General features: G+C 24.6%; 3 protein-coding genes across 6 annotated transcripts; 1 reads left to right on the top strand and 2 right to left on the bottom strand.

The window, feature by feature from the left end:
* Nucleotides 1-7: 7 nt before the first annotated feature.
* Nucleotides 8-8,314, bottom strand: LOC112599181 (Fanconi anemia group D2 protein). Of its 4 annotated transcripts, none has more exons than XM_025345991.1 (25): nucleotides 7,993-8,310; nucleotides 7,538-7,916; nucleotides 7,287-7,444; nucleotides 7,094-7,227; nucleotides 6,800-7,012; nucleotides 6,541-6,733; nucleotides 6,272-6,465; nucleotides 5,976-6,129; nucleotides 5,799-5,896; nucleotides 5,547-5,715; nucleotides 5,293-5,465; nucleotides 5,065-5,210; nucleotides 4,889-4,995; nucleotides 4,727-4,800; nucleotides 3,672-4,056; nucleotides 3,458-3,600; nucleotides 3,143-3,398; nucleotides 2,193-2,438; nucleotides 1,973-2,132; nucleotides 1,269-1,484; nucleotides 971-1,196; nucleotides 724-913; nucleotides 511-660; nucleotides 286-453; nucleotides 41-217 (listed from the first exon to the last, which is right to left on the bottom strand). In XM_025345991.1, the coding sequence occupies exons 2-25, from the start codon at nucleotides 7,875-7,877 to the stop codon at nucleotides 41-43; spliced, it is 4,470 nt and encodes a 1,489-aa protein (XP_025201776.1). In that variant the 5' UTR covers nucleotides 7,878-7,916; nucleotides 7,993-8,310. The 4 variants fall into 4 exon arrangements, with proteins under 4 accessions (XP_025201778.1, XP_025201776.1, XP_025201777.1 ...); XM_025345992.1 differs by having other exon boundaries at nucleotides 7,997-8,310; XM_025345993.1 differs by lacking the exon at nucleotides 7,993-8,310 and having other exon boundaries at nucleotides 8-217; nucleotides 7,538-7,877.
* Nucleotides 8,315-11,457: 3,143 nt separating this feature from the next.
* LOC112598799 (probable ATP-dependent RNA helicase pitchoune) lies at nucleotides 11,458-14,634 on the bottom strand. Its single transcript, XM_025345418.1, has 6 exons — nucleotides 14,601-14,634; nucleotides 14,122-14,538; nucleotides 12,592-12,756; nucleotides 12,223-12,524; nucleotides 12,000-12,152; nucleotides 11,458-11,940 (listed from the first exon to the last, which is right to left on the bottom strand). Exons 1-6 carry the CDS (start codon nucleotides 14,614-14,616, stop codon nucleotides 11,458-11,460), a joined length of 1,536 nt encoding a protein of 511 aa, XP_025201203.1. The 5' UTR covers nucleotides 14,617-14,634.
* A 347-nt stretch (nucleotides 14,635-14,981) lies between these two features.
* LOC112599019 (U6 snRNA-associated Sm-like protein LSm7) lies at nucleotides 14,982-15,649 on the top strand. The gene is made up of 2 exons (XM_025345721.1): nucleotides 14,982-15,122; nucleotides 15,209-15,649. Exons 1-2 carry the CDS (start codon nucleotides 15,055-15,057, stop codon nucleotides 15,462-15,464), a joined length of 324 nt encoding a protein of 107 aa, XP_025201506.1. The 5' UTR covers nucleotides 14,982-15,054; the 3' UTR covers nucleotides 15,465-15,649.
* The last annotated feature ends 1,606 nt before the right edge of the window (nucleotides 15,650-17,255 follow it).

Here is a 17,255-nt window from a genome sequence, read left to right as displayed (position 1 = left end):
AAATATGAAAATATAAATAATGTCAAAACTCATAAATAAATTATAATATTGATGAATTATTATCTTCATCTTCATCTTCATCTTCATCATTTGATGATTTATCGTTGCCCAGAAGTTGAATTAAATAATTTGCTTCAGCCCTATCATTTTCATTATCATCATCATCATCATCATCATCATCATCATCTTCACCATCACTATCATTTGAGCTATCATTCTAAAAATACATGAAAAAAATAATTATAATACTTATTAATATATTATACACAAATTTGACAAATGTACCTGTGACGTTATTTCATCTCCTTTTATGTCCATGTTTTTCATAATGCCCATAAACAATGCATCAGTACAACCATTCATAACAATAACATTTTTCACTTTCAATATCAGAGCTTCTAAAATACCTCTTATATTTGGTAAGCAATTACTCAGTGCATTATCTTTAATCACCTGAAATTAATAACATAATAAAAATATGTTTCAATCGATAAATCGAAAAAATCTAACTTTTGTGTAATTGCAAATATTTTGTATGTATCTTGTGATAACTTGAAGGTTTTTTAAAACCTTTGACACTTCTTTAGTACGAACTTTAAATAAATTTTGACATACAGTCATACCTTCAGCTAAGAACAGTTTTAATAATAATACAGAACCCTGTAAATTTTAACTTTAATTATCATAAACAAATATCATTAAAATAATCATTAATTATATTACTTTAACAAATATTAGAAGATTATCCCTTGAATCTTGTTTTTTTATAATTTGTACTATTTTTTCCATCACATAAATTGCTGATTGCCAAACAATGAGTCGCTCCAATTCACTTTCAGCAGTTTTCAAATCATTTTTAACAGATTCTAACAAAGTGTATAGTACAACTTTGATTAAAATCTTAAAATTTATTCTAGATACAAATAAAGTAATTAAGGATAATACATTGGTTTTAATTAAATTAACTTACTTTTTAATTGTTGGCAAAGTTTTTAGTTTATCAGTCTTTGTTTCCATACCTACAACTTCTACTTCCAACCAATCGACCATTTCCACCAATTTTTTTAGTTTATCAGTATGACATTGCAAATATATTTCAAGTAAAGATTTAATTTGATCATTGTACTTTTGACCATTTTCTTCTAAACCGTTCATTGAATACCATTGCCGAGTTAAAAAATTCCAACAAGTATCTCCTGGAAAATAAAAGTAAAAATAAGTAAAAAAATAATAAAAAAAATTGTCTAAAATATAATATTATTAATTACTTAAAACAACATCATTTTCTGGTTCATCTGTAAAATTTTTCAAGATTTGTATAATGCTAACTAAACTAACAGCAGCATCTAAATGTAGTATAATATTTTGAAACTCTTTTAGATATTTTATTTTATCTGAGATCAATCTTTTTTTGCATAATGGTTGTTTAAATTGTGTACTCTGGCTGCTCAAATCAGTTCTGTTTGTTATTTTTTTCAAGGCATCTAAAATAATTTTGGAATATAAATGTTTGCATAAATAAAGAATTAAAATATTAGTTTTTTTTAAATTTAAACTAGTGACTTGAGGATTAAAATATCACATTAAAAAAAAAAAAAAGTTAAGCTAATTATAAATTTAAAGCCCATATACAATTTATTTCTAGTCATGAAATTGTATATTATATAAATTATAAATATAAAGTATACATAACTAAGACCCAAATGTTGATTATTAAAAACTTAGAAGTAAAGGTATAATAATAGTGTTTTTTGATACAATAAGAATTTAATTACAAAAAGTTATTTTTTATATATTTTAATATACAGCATGAAATAAGAGATAAATTACAATTTTAAATATCATGCGATACATAATATTTTTTTTCATAATAGTAACACTGAAATAAAATATAGATCACAAAAGTTATAAATTACGATACAATTATTTAATGACATAAATATTTTTCAATATTGATATAAAATAATCTTACTTTTGAAAAGATCATCTGTGTTTGAAGATTCAAAATCATTCCATTGGAATAATACCACTAAAGATTTCAAAATTAATCCAACACAATGTTTCATATCACAAAACTCTGGCATAAACATTCCAGAGGCATCTAGTATATTGTCATTTGACATCAATAAATTCTAAAGAATAAATTTAATTTTTAGATTCATTTTTTTTACATCATATTTAACTTAAGTTACCTTAAAAAATTCTGAAAGAATTTCTAAATCAGTAAATAAGTATGGAAGAAGTTTAATAAAATTTCTAAGTATTGTTTTAGTAGGTACTAAAGAAACACTACTAAATCCAATGATATCTTTAGATTTAATTTTAACCAATGGACTCATCTTTTTGTTTTTAAAAACAACATGCTCCAATTTTTGTAATACATCTTCCATTAAATAACGCAACTCTGAGGGACCTAATTCAGGTGTAAATTCTTCATTCTAAAAATAATTCAAGTAAAATTAATGTAATTCTAAATAACAAGCTAGCTAAATAAAAAATAAAGTGATGTAAAATCAAGCCAATAGCTATTTAAATTGTGTAAATTTTATTGTGTTTTACAATTAACAACTAGTCTAATTGTTTATTTTACTATTTAAAAATATATTGTAATGTATAATGAAAAGGTAGAATAAATAATTTTAAATTACTATAAATTAGAAAATAATAAGGTATAAATCATATTTTAAGCTGACTAGTATATTTAGTATATAAAAATATTGATCATACCAATTCCTTAAAGTAATCTAGGGATTGAGCCCTCCAACTAAGCTTATTAAGCTATGGTTAACTATATATCTATTTTATCAGTAACTCTAAATACACTTCTTGCTAATGTAAAGTTTTATTAAAATTTACAATTACAATTTAATTTATAAATATTTATTAATTTATAGTTTTAAAATCTAGTTGTAGATAATATTATAAATATAATATACATAAGTTAGACTATTAAATTATGTGATATTGTAGATATAGAGCGATAATTTATTGTCAAAATAAATAAAATACAGTTTATTTGACAATATTTCATATTATATTAAATATTAAACTATCTAAAATTCAATAAATTATTTAAAATACTTAAATTTAATACTTTCTTATAGAGCTATATTTCAAAGTTTTAGATTTTTTTTTAACAAACCTGTTCAGATTCAGGATTAATTACAAACTTTTGTGTCAGTATAAGCCAAGTATCAATATCAAGTTCACGAAAATAATGATTATAAATACTAAGATCCACTTCATTTTCTAAAACGTCATCATCATTTTCATCTTCTACTAAATTTGTAATATTAAAATTTGATGAATTTGTTGATTCTAGAGAAACATTTTTTTTTTCATTTACTGTTTTCTTTCCTTTTGCATTAGTATTTTTCTTCTTAGGTTTTAATGATTTTCTAAACAAATAATTATTTATGTAATAATTAAAAAATTGTATCCTATTTTTTTAACGTACTTTTTATTTTTATTAAAGTTTGGCTTTTCTACATTCAATCCATAATAACAAAAAGGGGGAATGTATTCGGGTTCATACATAACCGATAAACATTTTTTTATTGTTTTAATTAAATATATTATAGTTCTTAATCTAATAAGTACCTTAAAAAAAAAAAAAAAATTAATCTCCATAATTAAGTTTATACTTAAGATACAACTAATAATAAATTTACTTTGTCACCATTTTTTTGTTTAATTAAATAAGAAAAACAATTAATAACTTCATGAAACCAATTGACAGCATGAAAAAGTGTATGGACTACAACACTTTGTTGTTCTGGAGATAACATTTCAAATTCATCAATAGTTTTACTAGTAGGCATTACAAGTGGACATCCTAATAATGCATCAATTTCAGTTAAATCTTCACGCTCCAAACCTCTGACTAAACGAAACATTGATGTTAAAGCATTTGAATGGCAACTTTGTAAACCCATCACTATTGCATTATCAAGTTTTTTCATTTCACCAATGACTTTAGGACATAAATTGACAGCAATAATCTCATCAAGTTCTTTGTCAAGGCAAAATGTTAAAGAACAGTCAACTAAATAGTTTCTATAAAATTAAATGTTATATTAATAAAATAATTTTAATTATAACCAATAATGAAGTAACAATTTCCTGAAATATATTTATAAATAACAAATATACAATATAAACTATTAATTTTCATTTATATATGTTGTAGACATATAGTCAAATCAATCTTTTTTTAAATGCCTAAACAATAGTTGAAGAATTTAGTTTTTATGCAATTATTCTATCTATCTAGACATTTAGATAAATGATTTGACTATATTTTATGACAGGCATTTCTAACTCAAAGTATCAAGTGGGCCAAATATATTGAATAGTTTAATATACCGCATATAAAAATTTAATAAGAAAATAAACATTTTATACAAATTTTTCAATTTTATTCTTTATGTTTATGAACACGGTAGATACAAATAAATTAATAAAGGTTAGCTTATCAAAAAATAAGACAGTATAATAATGTTTATAGTATACTAAATAAATAATTCTCTAAGAATTCAAGATAGTTGTGACATGGCATTAATATTTTATTATTTTTTTTTTGTCCCTTAATATTGGTAGCCACAGGTCACAAAAAAATGAGCTGAAGGGCGCGTGTTTTACGATATAAACATATAGATTTATTTGAATAACTTTAATTTATAAAATATATTCAATATTATATATTTAAATCAAAATTAATACTCACTCATTATTAAAATCGTTAGCAGCAATCAAAAAACTGTATTGAAAATTTTTTTTCATAACTGAAGATACAGCATACTAAAAAACAACAACCAAATTTTAGTGATAAATCATTTTAAACTACAATACTCTAAAAATCAATAGCTGTAATAAAAAAAAAAATTACCATAAAAGTTTTATCAAAGGGAAGACCATGAAATAACATAAGTGAAAATTGATCAAAAAATAAAATTTGAGAATCTGTATCTGATTGGGTTCTTGTGACTAATAATTCTATAACAAAAAATGATGGTGAAGATGTTTCAAAATTAAATTAAACCTATTATTATATTAATAAATTACCTATAAGGGAATAAGCTTCTTTTGCTTTTTTAGTAAGTAAAATATCATCATTAGCCCTATCAATTAAGATATTTTCTTCATCAGGAGACAATAGAACTATGTGTTTTATTAACATAATTGCACCAATGATTCCAACCCTTTGAGATCTAAAATAACACATTAAACAGAAAAAATTTTTATAAATAAATACAAAAAAAAAAAAAATTGGAAAAATATAAATAATTTTACACAATGTTAAGGGAACAAAGTTCTTTTTGTACAAATATATTTATCTCATCTTGGAATACTGAACAGTTGTTAATTCCGTCAGGGCCTTCTGAGTAAGCAATTTTACACAACATGTCTAAGACTTGAGCTATGTCTTTTGTAGAAAAATCGTGCACTTTATTCATAAAAACATACTGCCCAAAAGATAAAATAAAATCAATAACATACAGATTGCATTCAAATTATTTTGACTAATATTAATTCATAATTATTACCATTAAACGAGTAGCTAATGGTTGAATTTTATCAATCCTTTTTTCAGTTAATTCAGTTAGTATATTTAATACATTTTCGATAGTTAACTTGTTACCTGTTCCCAATAAAACAAGAAGTTCATCCACAATCCATTTACACCAACATTGATCAATATTATCAAAACAGTTACTGAAAACGTAAATACATAATTAAATAAAAATTAACAAATCTGTTAATGCATTTGGTTTTTCTTAAGAACATTATATACTTACACTATCATACTAGATACAATTTCAATAGAAACGTGGTCAGTAGCTTTAAGAAGATTGGAAAATAAATCAATGAACATTTCAAAATACTGTTTGAATACCTTCAATTATAATAAAACAGGTACGTCTAAATTAATTTAATTTTGTTAATCTATCATAATAATATCATGAATGACTAACTGGAGTAAATGTTTGAAAAGTCTTCACAATAATTTCTGAGCGAATAAATCCATTCTTTAAGCGTTCTTTAAAAATTGACAAAACAGTATTTTTCATTGAATGAACATTAAACGATGCTGAATATGCCAAAAACATAATAACAACATCTAATGGTCTAAAATATAATAAAGATAAATTAATAAAAATATATATTAAGTAACACTTAAAATCATGTTAATTTTAAAGCTAATATTTTGGATTCAATATATTTAAAATATATATATATATATATATATTTATATTTTATATTAATTTACATGTGTTCTGCATGGGATTGTATTTGACTTATTGTCTTTATCCAAACCTCCAATAATAATTTGCATGACAAAAACTTATCATGTATACAATTGAAAATTATAAGTTGTATGCTCAATAAATTATCAGTTGTTGAAATTTGTGAAATACTTTCTGGCGTTGAAAATGGAAGTTCTGATCTTAAACCATTCACAATCTGCCATATAAATAGTAAGAATAGAATTGAATTATACTTTAAAGTACTGTATGACTTTGAAAAATAAATACTTACTCTTTCGGCTACAGCACGATCATATACTTTAATTAAAAATCTGACCAATGCTGGTAGTATATCTGGTGGAGTATGATGAATAACAGGTATCATATCTATTTGAATTAATGATAATTCATCTTTGCTGATGTTTAATTGATTAATGGTCTCCAAAATAGTGGCCATTAATTCTTTGTCATTTCTAAGAAGTTTGCTAAAATGAATAATAAAACATAAAAATTACTTTGAAATTTGAATATAACAAATTTATTATTTTTACCATAACTCATCAAGTGCATCGTGATCCTCACTATCAAGTACTATATCTGGAATTGATAAAATAAGCTCCCTTTTTATGTCAACATCAGACATGACATACAGACTGTCAAATAATTTATTGCAAGTTTTTCTCAAATCTAATACAGTATAAAGATATTTAAATGGCCTAATCAATAGTCGTATCCATTTTTGTACTGGAAAAACTGAATTATCACTAAAATTCAAATTACAAGTGAAACTATAGTTGTTCATAATTAATTAAATAAATATTAAAATAATAGTTAATGTTATTTACGTTGTATCTTCTAAAGTTATTTCAGCCATTTTATCGAATAAAAAATCAATCATAATTGATTGAAGTTGAGGCACTTGAAGTAAAAGACGAGCTAAAGTATCTCTTTGTTGTTGAAATTTATTTTCTGGAATAGTCTAAATATAAAAATATTTTATAAATTTATAATTCCAAAAAACAGTTTTCCAAATATTACTTTATATGGAGAAAGAGCTATTTTAAGATTTATTTTATCACTGTGATATGCTTCAAACTCTTTAAAAAACTTATTAACAACATCAATTTCACCAATTTCTTCAGAGTCATTAGATAATTTGGATTTAATATTTTGCAAGAATTTGTTCTCTTTAACGGCTGAAAATAAATTAAAACCATTGACACAATATGTTTAATATAAAATTAGTATCTATGAATTCATATATTACATAAAGTTGGTAACTGACTTACACAAAATATTTTGATCATTTTTTAAATGTAAGCCACAACTCATCAATGTTTGTTTTAAATAAGAATAAACATCATTGTTGTCATTAAATAAAGGTTCTGAACAATCTGTCATATCATCCACATCATTATCATCTATAGTATTTATATTATTAACGACAGGAAAATGATCAAAATCATCCAATATTGATGGCGATTCTGGCGATTTATCGTTCAAACTAGTGCTAGTGCATGTAAGAGACATACTTGGTGTGCTACCATCCAAAGAAGAAATTGTAGACTTTTTATGCAACTGTGACGAAGCATTTTCAACCACAGTTTTTGGAAACTTTCTTTTATACATACTTATTTCCAATTTAGTAAAAAATAAGGATTTGAATTACTGTAATAACAAATAATGATACAAAATAAATACAATTAAAAAAAATTAATTAGAAACAAATAAAAGTATTACTAACATACAATCGTAAATAAATATAATATCTATCACGTTTAACGATTTATCACAGATCAGTGCTCCAATTTCTAAAGAATTGAATTAGCAATAAATTATTGTAGAAAATATATAACCAAACAGAATTATTTAAAATACAGGATCAAAGTATCAGCGTATCAAAATTCGAGATTGTACTTTAATATTTTGTTAACTACAGGTTACAATCACAATTCACAACAAAATAGATCTATTTCATGATGCATGCGATAAAAATAAAGAATTATATTTATTATTTAGTACAAAATGTAGAACATTTAAAGAAAACGATTACAGACTACAGTATTTAATAATTTTAATACTTTAAGTCATAACTCGAAATGATAACATGAAAATGGCGGGATTTTATTGTTGTGTTTATCAAGGTGGATATATCCACCTTGGTGTTCATCATAATATGGTTCATCATCATAGATTATTTTGTGATAATATTATGTTTCCCGTTTGGTATATTAATATTATACAACCACAGATTTCTTTATAGAAGTATAGAAGTCTTGTGTGACTGTGTAAACTATAATAATAGTGTGTTATATCACTTTTATCTAAAATATTCATAGAGTGATAGGTAAAACAAAAACACTACAAGATAAAATCCATGTTATCAATGTTTGCGCTAAGTTGTTATAGGACATAGCTATAATTTAGAGAAATAAAAATTTTCCATTTATTATATAAATGTTGATGAAAACATAATTGGTTAGTCATATAGCTTAAAAATTGAAGACAAAGTTCTTCATAAAGTCATTTTAGTAATGACTAATGACTATATTATGATTACTATTCGTAAATCGTAATATTACTTATTATAGTTATTTAAACATATAATATACATAAAAAGTAGGTAGGTACCTAAGTGGAATGCTGAATACGATATTTTGTTTCTTTTCCAAAAATAAAATATTATATTGCTACTATTATAATATATTATGCTGTAAATGAGATGGTGTTTTTTCCTGTATCCTATTACGTTTTAAAGTTTTTTTTTTAAATATTAACATAGGTATTCCCTTTTATTCTATTCCTAGACTAGTATAGTACCTACCTATATAAAACGGATAACGAGGTGGAGATTTATGTATATAATTATGAGGATATCCATCTATTAAACAAAAATAAACGTAATAATATGACAACATTTTTTTGTTTATTACTCATTAGTCATTTTAATACAATTTACAATTATGAATAATTAAATATTATTTTTATAATATCGCGTATCTACCTATAATTTCTTAAATACCTACAACTAGACAATTTTACGTGTTTGGCCCAAAATTTCTATAAGTAATATACATAAATATTTTAATGATTCATATTTTGTTTAATTTCTTAAAAATTATAAATAAGTATAGATAGTAAACGTTCAGTGAAGTACTTAAGTTAGATAATATTTTCACGTATTTTAAGTATTATAATTTTTTTTTTCTAATATATTTATTTTAATTTATACAATCTGTAACAAAAATATTTACAATAAGCACAATGGAGGGTTACAATAGGTCATGGTTGGCTTGGTTGAAGGAGTTATTCAATAATAGCACTTCATGGCGAGAAAGAAGCTAGTAAATTAGTCCACTAAAAGATCACGACACCAACTACGTTTTAAACGACGGGTAGAGTCGCTTGGAATTGTACATGAAGAGGTTTTGGATGAGAGAGTTACGGTGATTAGCAAGTTTGAGGTGGTAACGCTTGTATTAGGTTTTGGCGACGTTTTTTACTGTTGGAATGAGGAGGTCCCTATGTAAGGTGTCATTCGACACATAAAAGGGGGCTTGGGTTATTTATCGTAGGCATTTTGATTGGAAGGTTTGGATTCGGCTTATGTTGGAGTTTTTGGCTGATCCCCAGAGTTGAACTCCATAGGACCAGATAGGTTTGAGGAGTACCTTATACATAAGGATTTTATTATTTAATGAGACGTGTTTGGAAGAGAGGAGGAGGCGAAGCTGTCTTTGGCGATTATTGAGTACCAGTCGTTTGTTACGTATGTGGATAGCCCACGTGAGCCGGCGATCTAGGTATAAGCCTAGGTAACGCACATTTTGAGCGGTCGGGAGAGGTTGATTGTTGAGTGTGATAGAGGGGCAGCTTATTGGTCTGAGAGTGAATGTGCAGTGTTTAGATTTGGATTCGTTGAGTTTGAATCCCCATTCTTTGTACCACGTCGAGGTGGGTTTGGATTATGTTGGATGCCTCGAGAGGGTCATAGTGGAGGGCCAGGATAGCTTTATCATCAGCGAAGTCGTCACCAGTGGTGGTAAGGATGGTGGTGGGTTGATCTGATGTGTACAGATTGAACAAGAGAGGTGCCGCTACAGCTTCTTGCGGTACTCCAGTTCTAATTATTGATATGTCAGATAGGGCTGAGCCATATTGTACGGAAAATTGCCTGTCTTCTAGATACGATTTAAAGATTAAGTAGAAGCTTGGAGGAAGTATTATAATTAGATAGTAAAATAACGATTGAAGTATTGTAACAAAAACTAAATTAATTAATAATTTTAGGCACTGCAAATTTGTATTTGCAGGGAACCGTTAGGCTATGTAAAATACAATGTTCAAAATTGTACATAAAAACCACTGTACACATTGCAAAATAAAAAAAATATATATATAAAACTATAATAATAGTTATTTTTTAAAAGTATTTTCTTGATAAATATTACATATTAGTATATTATATAATATTATATATATTATTATATTATCATATATAAATAGTCAAATATATTATAGATGTAAGGTACATTATGTACCTAGGTCCTTACTCCTTACATATCAGTATACTACCTACAGTATAATTATTATCTCTTGTGAGTTATGTTTATAACGTTTTGTGGTATATAACACAATGGTAATAAGGTATGATGCAATAAAAACGATTAAGTTTATTTAAGCTATTTAAAAATACTGTCGTTTAAGTAAAACGATAATTACAAAATTTTAATTTTAAAAGATTGGGGGTTAAAAAAATCAAAAATATTATAAACGTAAATTCGATATCCCATTTAAAAAATAATAAATAAAGTATATACTGGAAGCTAAATACTGAAAAAATAATACCTCATTAGATTATATAGACGTCTAAATCACTGCGATGAAAGTAGGTGAAGAATTTTCCCATTAAATGGATCAGACTGTACTTCTAATAGATAAATATATTTAATATAAATAAATTGATCATATCTTCTAAGTTCAAGTAAATGTTTCTTTTAATTAATAATTTACATTTTAATTGTAAATTTAAATAATAAATTTAACATATAACTATTATGTTTAATGTTTATATTTAATTTTAACAATTTAATTAAGTAATTTACTAGAGCTTTAGATGTGGGTTTAAATTTTCAAATAAATAAATAAAATAAATGGTGTAAACAAATTTTAATAAAAAATAATAGTGTACAAAAAAAATCAATATCTATCATTTATTTCTTTTTTTCTTTTTTTCTGGAGGTTGTACAAATTTATATACTTTTTTATCACCTTTATTCATATTATTGAATTTTCCCAAACCCCCACCACCATGTCGTTTTCGAGGACGAACTGCTTTTGCGTTTAATTCAACAGCTGGAGGTGTAGTAAATCCAAACGAAGCTGCGACTTTTGTAATATCCAAAGTTCCAACATCAAATATTTGTTTTAGATGGTGTGAATCATAAGCACGGACATATGACTTAAATGCTTCTTTTGCAGATATATGCAAGAAATAATTTTTAGCTACAAGTTTTTCAAGTTGTAGTTGTATATCTGATATTTTATTCCATGAAAAATCAAATTCATTTAATGGCACTTTTGCTTTTTTTAAATATTGTAAAAATCCTAATTCTTCAGGGCGTAAAATTAATAAAGCATGTCCACTGCTACCTTCACCTCGAGCTGTACGTCCCACACGATGAATATATTCCTAAAAGTGCATATAATAATTATTAAATAATAATATTATAGTCAATTAAAAATACTTACTTTGGGATCATCAGGGGGATCAAATTGAACAATCCAATCGACTAATGGAATATCCAATCCTCTAGCAGCAACATCGGTACATAACAATATACCAGTTTCTGCATTACAAAACTGGAAAAATGTAGTTGTTCGTCTTTCTTGTTTTTGTTTACCCTATATCATAATGAAACAAAGTTATAACATAACACATTTGAAATAATAATTTAAATAAAAAAAATCTTACGTGTATGCACATAACAGGCAAATCTATGTAATTTAATAATTCATGAAAATATTTGACTGCCAAACATGAGCTAAAGAATACCATAACTTTCTTCTTTCTATTTTTTTTTAAAAATGTAAATAACAATAAAAATCGTTTTTCAGATGGACATACAACATATCCTTGTTCTAAACCTTCAACCGTAGCTTCGTCTTTACTGTCATCTACTCCAATATAAATTGGTTCTTTTTTCAATGCAAATGTAGTCAGTGCATCCGTTTTAGGTGTTTTAGTAGCACTGAATAGCATTGTTTGTCTTCGTTCTAAACACATATAGGTTATAAATTATAATAAATTAATAAAAATTAATATTATTTTAAGAAAACTTACTAGGTAATAAATTTATTATCTGTTTTATTTCTTCCTCAAATCCAATATCCAAAATACGATCAGCTTCATCAATAATGAGACATTGAAGATTTTTATAAAGAAAATCAGGAGAATTTTGTAAGTGATCTAATAATCTTCCAGGAGTGGCTACAACTATATTTATGCCTAAAATTAAACGTTTTTAGATGAGTTTTCTTAGTTATAAAATTTTTTCAATATGTGATATCAGATATATAAGAAATAATAATAATTATTAATTAAGTTAACATTTTTGATTAAAATAGATCATAATGTTATGATTTATCATAAAATATGAAACAGTGTTACTTGCTCTATAAAACTATTGATAGCATATATATTAAGAACTAGAGAAATATTTAATTAACATTTTTTTATTTTCTATGAAAATGTATTAACCACTCATTCTACACAACAATCATACATACTAAAATATAGTTAGTGTCAGAAATTAATAATTATAGTTAAAAAATGAAAGGTTTATTAATTATTGTATTACATGGTTATATTATTTGAAGAGGATATCAGTACATTTCAAGACTTACCAAATCATTGGTGCTATCATGATGATGTCAGTTTCTAACAGTATTTCATAAAAATAAAATTCAAAAATAGAAAGTACCAGTAAACAGTGAAATTGTTACATTAAAATACAAGCTAAAATGTATATATTAATATCATATTATCTAAAACTTGTATAAATATATCTAATGGACTACAAACGTCCACCGTATTACTATAAAAATAAATTAGGTATTGCATCTACAATATTGATACATAGTAATAGGTGTCACTGTACCAAAATTGCGTCAAAGAGAACCATTAATCTTTAGCTGTAATACTACAGTGATTCGACCAATTATTAATTCAAAAGGTAAGAATATTATCCATTTTTAATAAACTCTCAATTTGTATACAATATACAAGTATTTTTAAATTGTGTTTTACATAAATAAAAGTAGGCGAGTAGTCAATTGCTTTGTTGTACAGTAAATTTCAAGTTTAACAACCCTTGATTTTATTGTTATAGTGGTATTAAATTAAAATTAAATTACATGAACTATGTATGTCAAAGTATATATAAAGTCTAACTTTTTGATAACCCAGCAATTTTTCAATTATATGTTCTTACAAGGTTCTATTCATAAAATGTATTAATTTAACAATGGGGATTTTTTTAAACTTATTTTTGAATCTGACAATACTTTACATTGTAAAAAAAATGTTCTAATCAGCAATTTTGAAGGAGATTCATATAAAAAATGATCAGTTAAAAAAAATAAATTTGGTTATTTGTTAAAATTTTAATAATTAAAATAATTGTGTAATTTTGTAAAAATCTAATGTACAAAATACATTTACAATACTTGACAAATCATTTAACTTAATATTATAACTAACAGATGATTGGTTCTGGTGAAGCAAAATTTTCTGTTGCATGTGAGCCAAAGAAAATAAATAATTTACTGATCTATCTTGATTAATAAAATTAAAATATTCTAAAATAATTACCTTTAGACAATTTATTAGCTTCAGTTTGCCTATTTGCACCTCCCATCATAAGGCCATAGGTGTGATGATGGTGTTTCATCAATTCTTTTAATACACCATAAGTTTGCATTGATAATTCTCTGGTAGGAGATATAATTATACAACCAGTACCATTTCTGGGCATGAACTTAAGTTTGTAAATCAATTCTACAGCGGGTATTAAAAAAGCCAATGTTTTCCCACTGCCAGTTTTGGCAGCTCCAACTAAATCACGTCCCTCCAACAATGGCGGTATAGTTTTGGCTTGAATTTCAGTCATTACTGTAAATCCCATGTCCTCTATCCCTTTTAATGTATTTTCACATACATGGCCTTCTAGACTGGAAAATTTTCTATCTTCAGCCATTATTTTCAACTCCAAACTGGAACCTGGAAGTGCTGTGAATAAAAAAAAAATATAAAAACCACTTACTCTCAAATTAGATTAGATAAATATTTACATTTGTCGTCACTCATTTTGTCAGTTTTATAAAATCATTAAAATTACAAAAAATATAATTAGCTTTAACTAAATTTTGAAAAAAAAAGTTATAGTAAAATATATTAATATCGTGAATTCATAAGTAAAAAGTAAGAACTAAGAACTACGTAAATAGTAAATATTAAATTAAGTAATTTTAAATGATTAATTTTAGGTTATGTGTACAAACTTTTAACAAAAATTCTCACATGAAGCATGGTATAAATAAGTGGTTAATGTGGTTATAATGTTAGAATCTTCTGTATACCGGTTACAATTAATGCAATTATTGGTTATGTTTATAAGCATTTATGATAATAATTTTGATATGATATTATTTACCAGGGATTTTAATATTTTAAAAAAAATTCTTAAAATTCCTTATTTTAAAATATCAAGTACCGATAAACATATTACAGTATTTATTATTTAAAATGAGTGGAAAAGAAGCAACTTCAGCTCCCGAGAAAAAGAAAAAGGAAAGTATTTTAGATTTAACAAGGTTAGTCGATCATAAATAAAATTGAATTACATGAACTTTTCTAAAAACATATCAAGATAATAATTTTATATTTTATGTCTTCTTAGGTACTTAGAAAAAGCCATTAGGGTTAAGTTTTCTGGAGGTCGAGAAGTATCTGGTATTTTAAAAGGATTTGATCCATTAGTAAATCTTGTATTGGATAATACATTAGAGTATTTACGAGATCCTGATGAACCTATGAAATTAACGGAAGATACAAGAACATTAGGTTTAGTTGTTTGTCGAGGCACATCGATTGTTCTAATTTGTCCTGTTGATGGTATGGAAGCAATTGCCAATCCTTTTGTACAGCAAGACTAGATGTTAAGCTATATTTAATGATTAATTTATAATAATTATGTAGCTAGGTTTTTATGAGTATTTATTAAGTATTTGTAGAAATGTAGCCTCTATGGTTTTATCATTTTCCATTATGTTTTTCTAAATTTACTTTTGTACTACACAAATAAAAATCTCAATAAAAGATACAGAATATTAAATTTAAATATTTTATTTCTGTACATTCAATATAAATCCATCTTATAAGACAATGTTTTTACCATTCATTAATCTTAAAACCTGAGATAAATTTTCTATTATGAATATATTTTTATTAACAACTCCTCAATTCAACTCCTTGTCAATTAATATTAACAAACATAATATTTATTGTACATACAATAGATTATAATCATGTATAGAGAAATAAACAATTTGTATATCAAAACATTATATTGTTTGTGACGTACCCCTAACTTGAAAGAGGTGCCACTATTTTGTCAAACATTTTGAAAATTTAACACAAGGTTCCTCATAAGTTGTTATCATATTAATTTCATAAAATTGTATGCACCAATCTATTAAAAGAAAAATTATAAGCATCACATGTTAAAATTTAAATGAATTTCATCAAAATTATTACAAAAATTATGAAATTATTTTTTAGTTAAATATTCTTATTTCAGATATAAAACTTAAATACCTGTTAGAAAGTCAAACGATTTTTGATATTTTGTTATTCAAAAACAAATAACTACTGATAATTTAAATTGAAAAAAATATTTTTTTTTTTTTAGTTTTAATTTTTCTATAAATATTGATAAAGAATTATTCCTTCTGTTGAAATTCTTGAAAATTTAATACAAGGTCCTACATAAATTGATCTGATATCTGTGCAAAAAGTACTTGTAAACAATTTTTTTATTCAATTATTTGCTGATCAAATTTTTATAGCTGAGGTTTTAAAATTTAATACAATGTTCCTCATAATAATTTATATTAAATCATAAATCTAAAGAATATATAAGCATACATTTTATTATAGATTTGAAATTTGTACAATATGTAGATTAATTTTGATATATTTTCTTCCTATTCTTCCTATAAATCTATTTTATACCATTTGGAAATAATTTCAGTAGTTTTATTAACTTAAATGTTAATCACAATAATTAATTAATAGAAATATATTAACTAATTAATGATACAAATTGAAAGTTAGTCACCCTAATTTTTACTTTCACAATGATATATCATAGAATACAAATTTAACACATCCATTATTGTGAATTACTAGACATTTACTATATAGCAGAGTTATATCCATTATCCTATCATTTTTTTACCTTACCTTTTTTACGTAAAATAACAATTTTTTATAATTTTTTTGTTATTTTATTTAATTTAAACACTTTAAATTATAAAAACTTTAAATATTTCAGTATCAATTAAATTATATTTTTTTTATGAACAAGATTTTTAAAATATTTAGTAACAGTTAAATTTAATTGTACACATTTGACATTTTTAAATTCATTAAAATTTTTATATAAAAATTAATTTAATTATTAAACATAGCCAAAAACATTGAAGACAATTTTACAGAGCCCTAGATCAGTTATTTTTATGGCAGTTAAAAATATCGAAAATGTATGAAACAATTTTTTTTTTAAGTGATCAAATCACAAAATCGGGTTAATTATTTTGTAGTTAAAAATGTATAAAGTAGTTAAGGCAAAAGTTAAAAAATGTATTTCATGAACAAAGTTGCTGTACATTTTTCTTACAGTAGCTTATAAATTAATTATATGCAATTAAACTAATTAAACTCAT

Source organism: Melanaphis sacchari, unplaced genomic scaffold (genome assembly GCF_002803265.2).
Source record: "Melanaphis sacchari strain LSU unplaced genomic scaffold, SCAv2.0 Contig4_pilon_pilon, whole genome shotgun sequence".
In the NCBI taxonomy this organism is placed as follows: domain Eukaryota; kingdom Metazoa; phylum Arthropoda; class Insecta; order Hemiptera; family Aphididae; genus Melanaphis; species Melanaphis sacchari.
The sequence above is the reverse complement of the archived record's forward strand: the minus strand, read 5'-3'. Positions and strand labels throughout refer to the sequence as shown.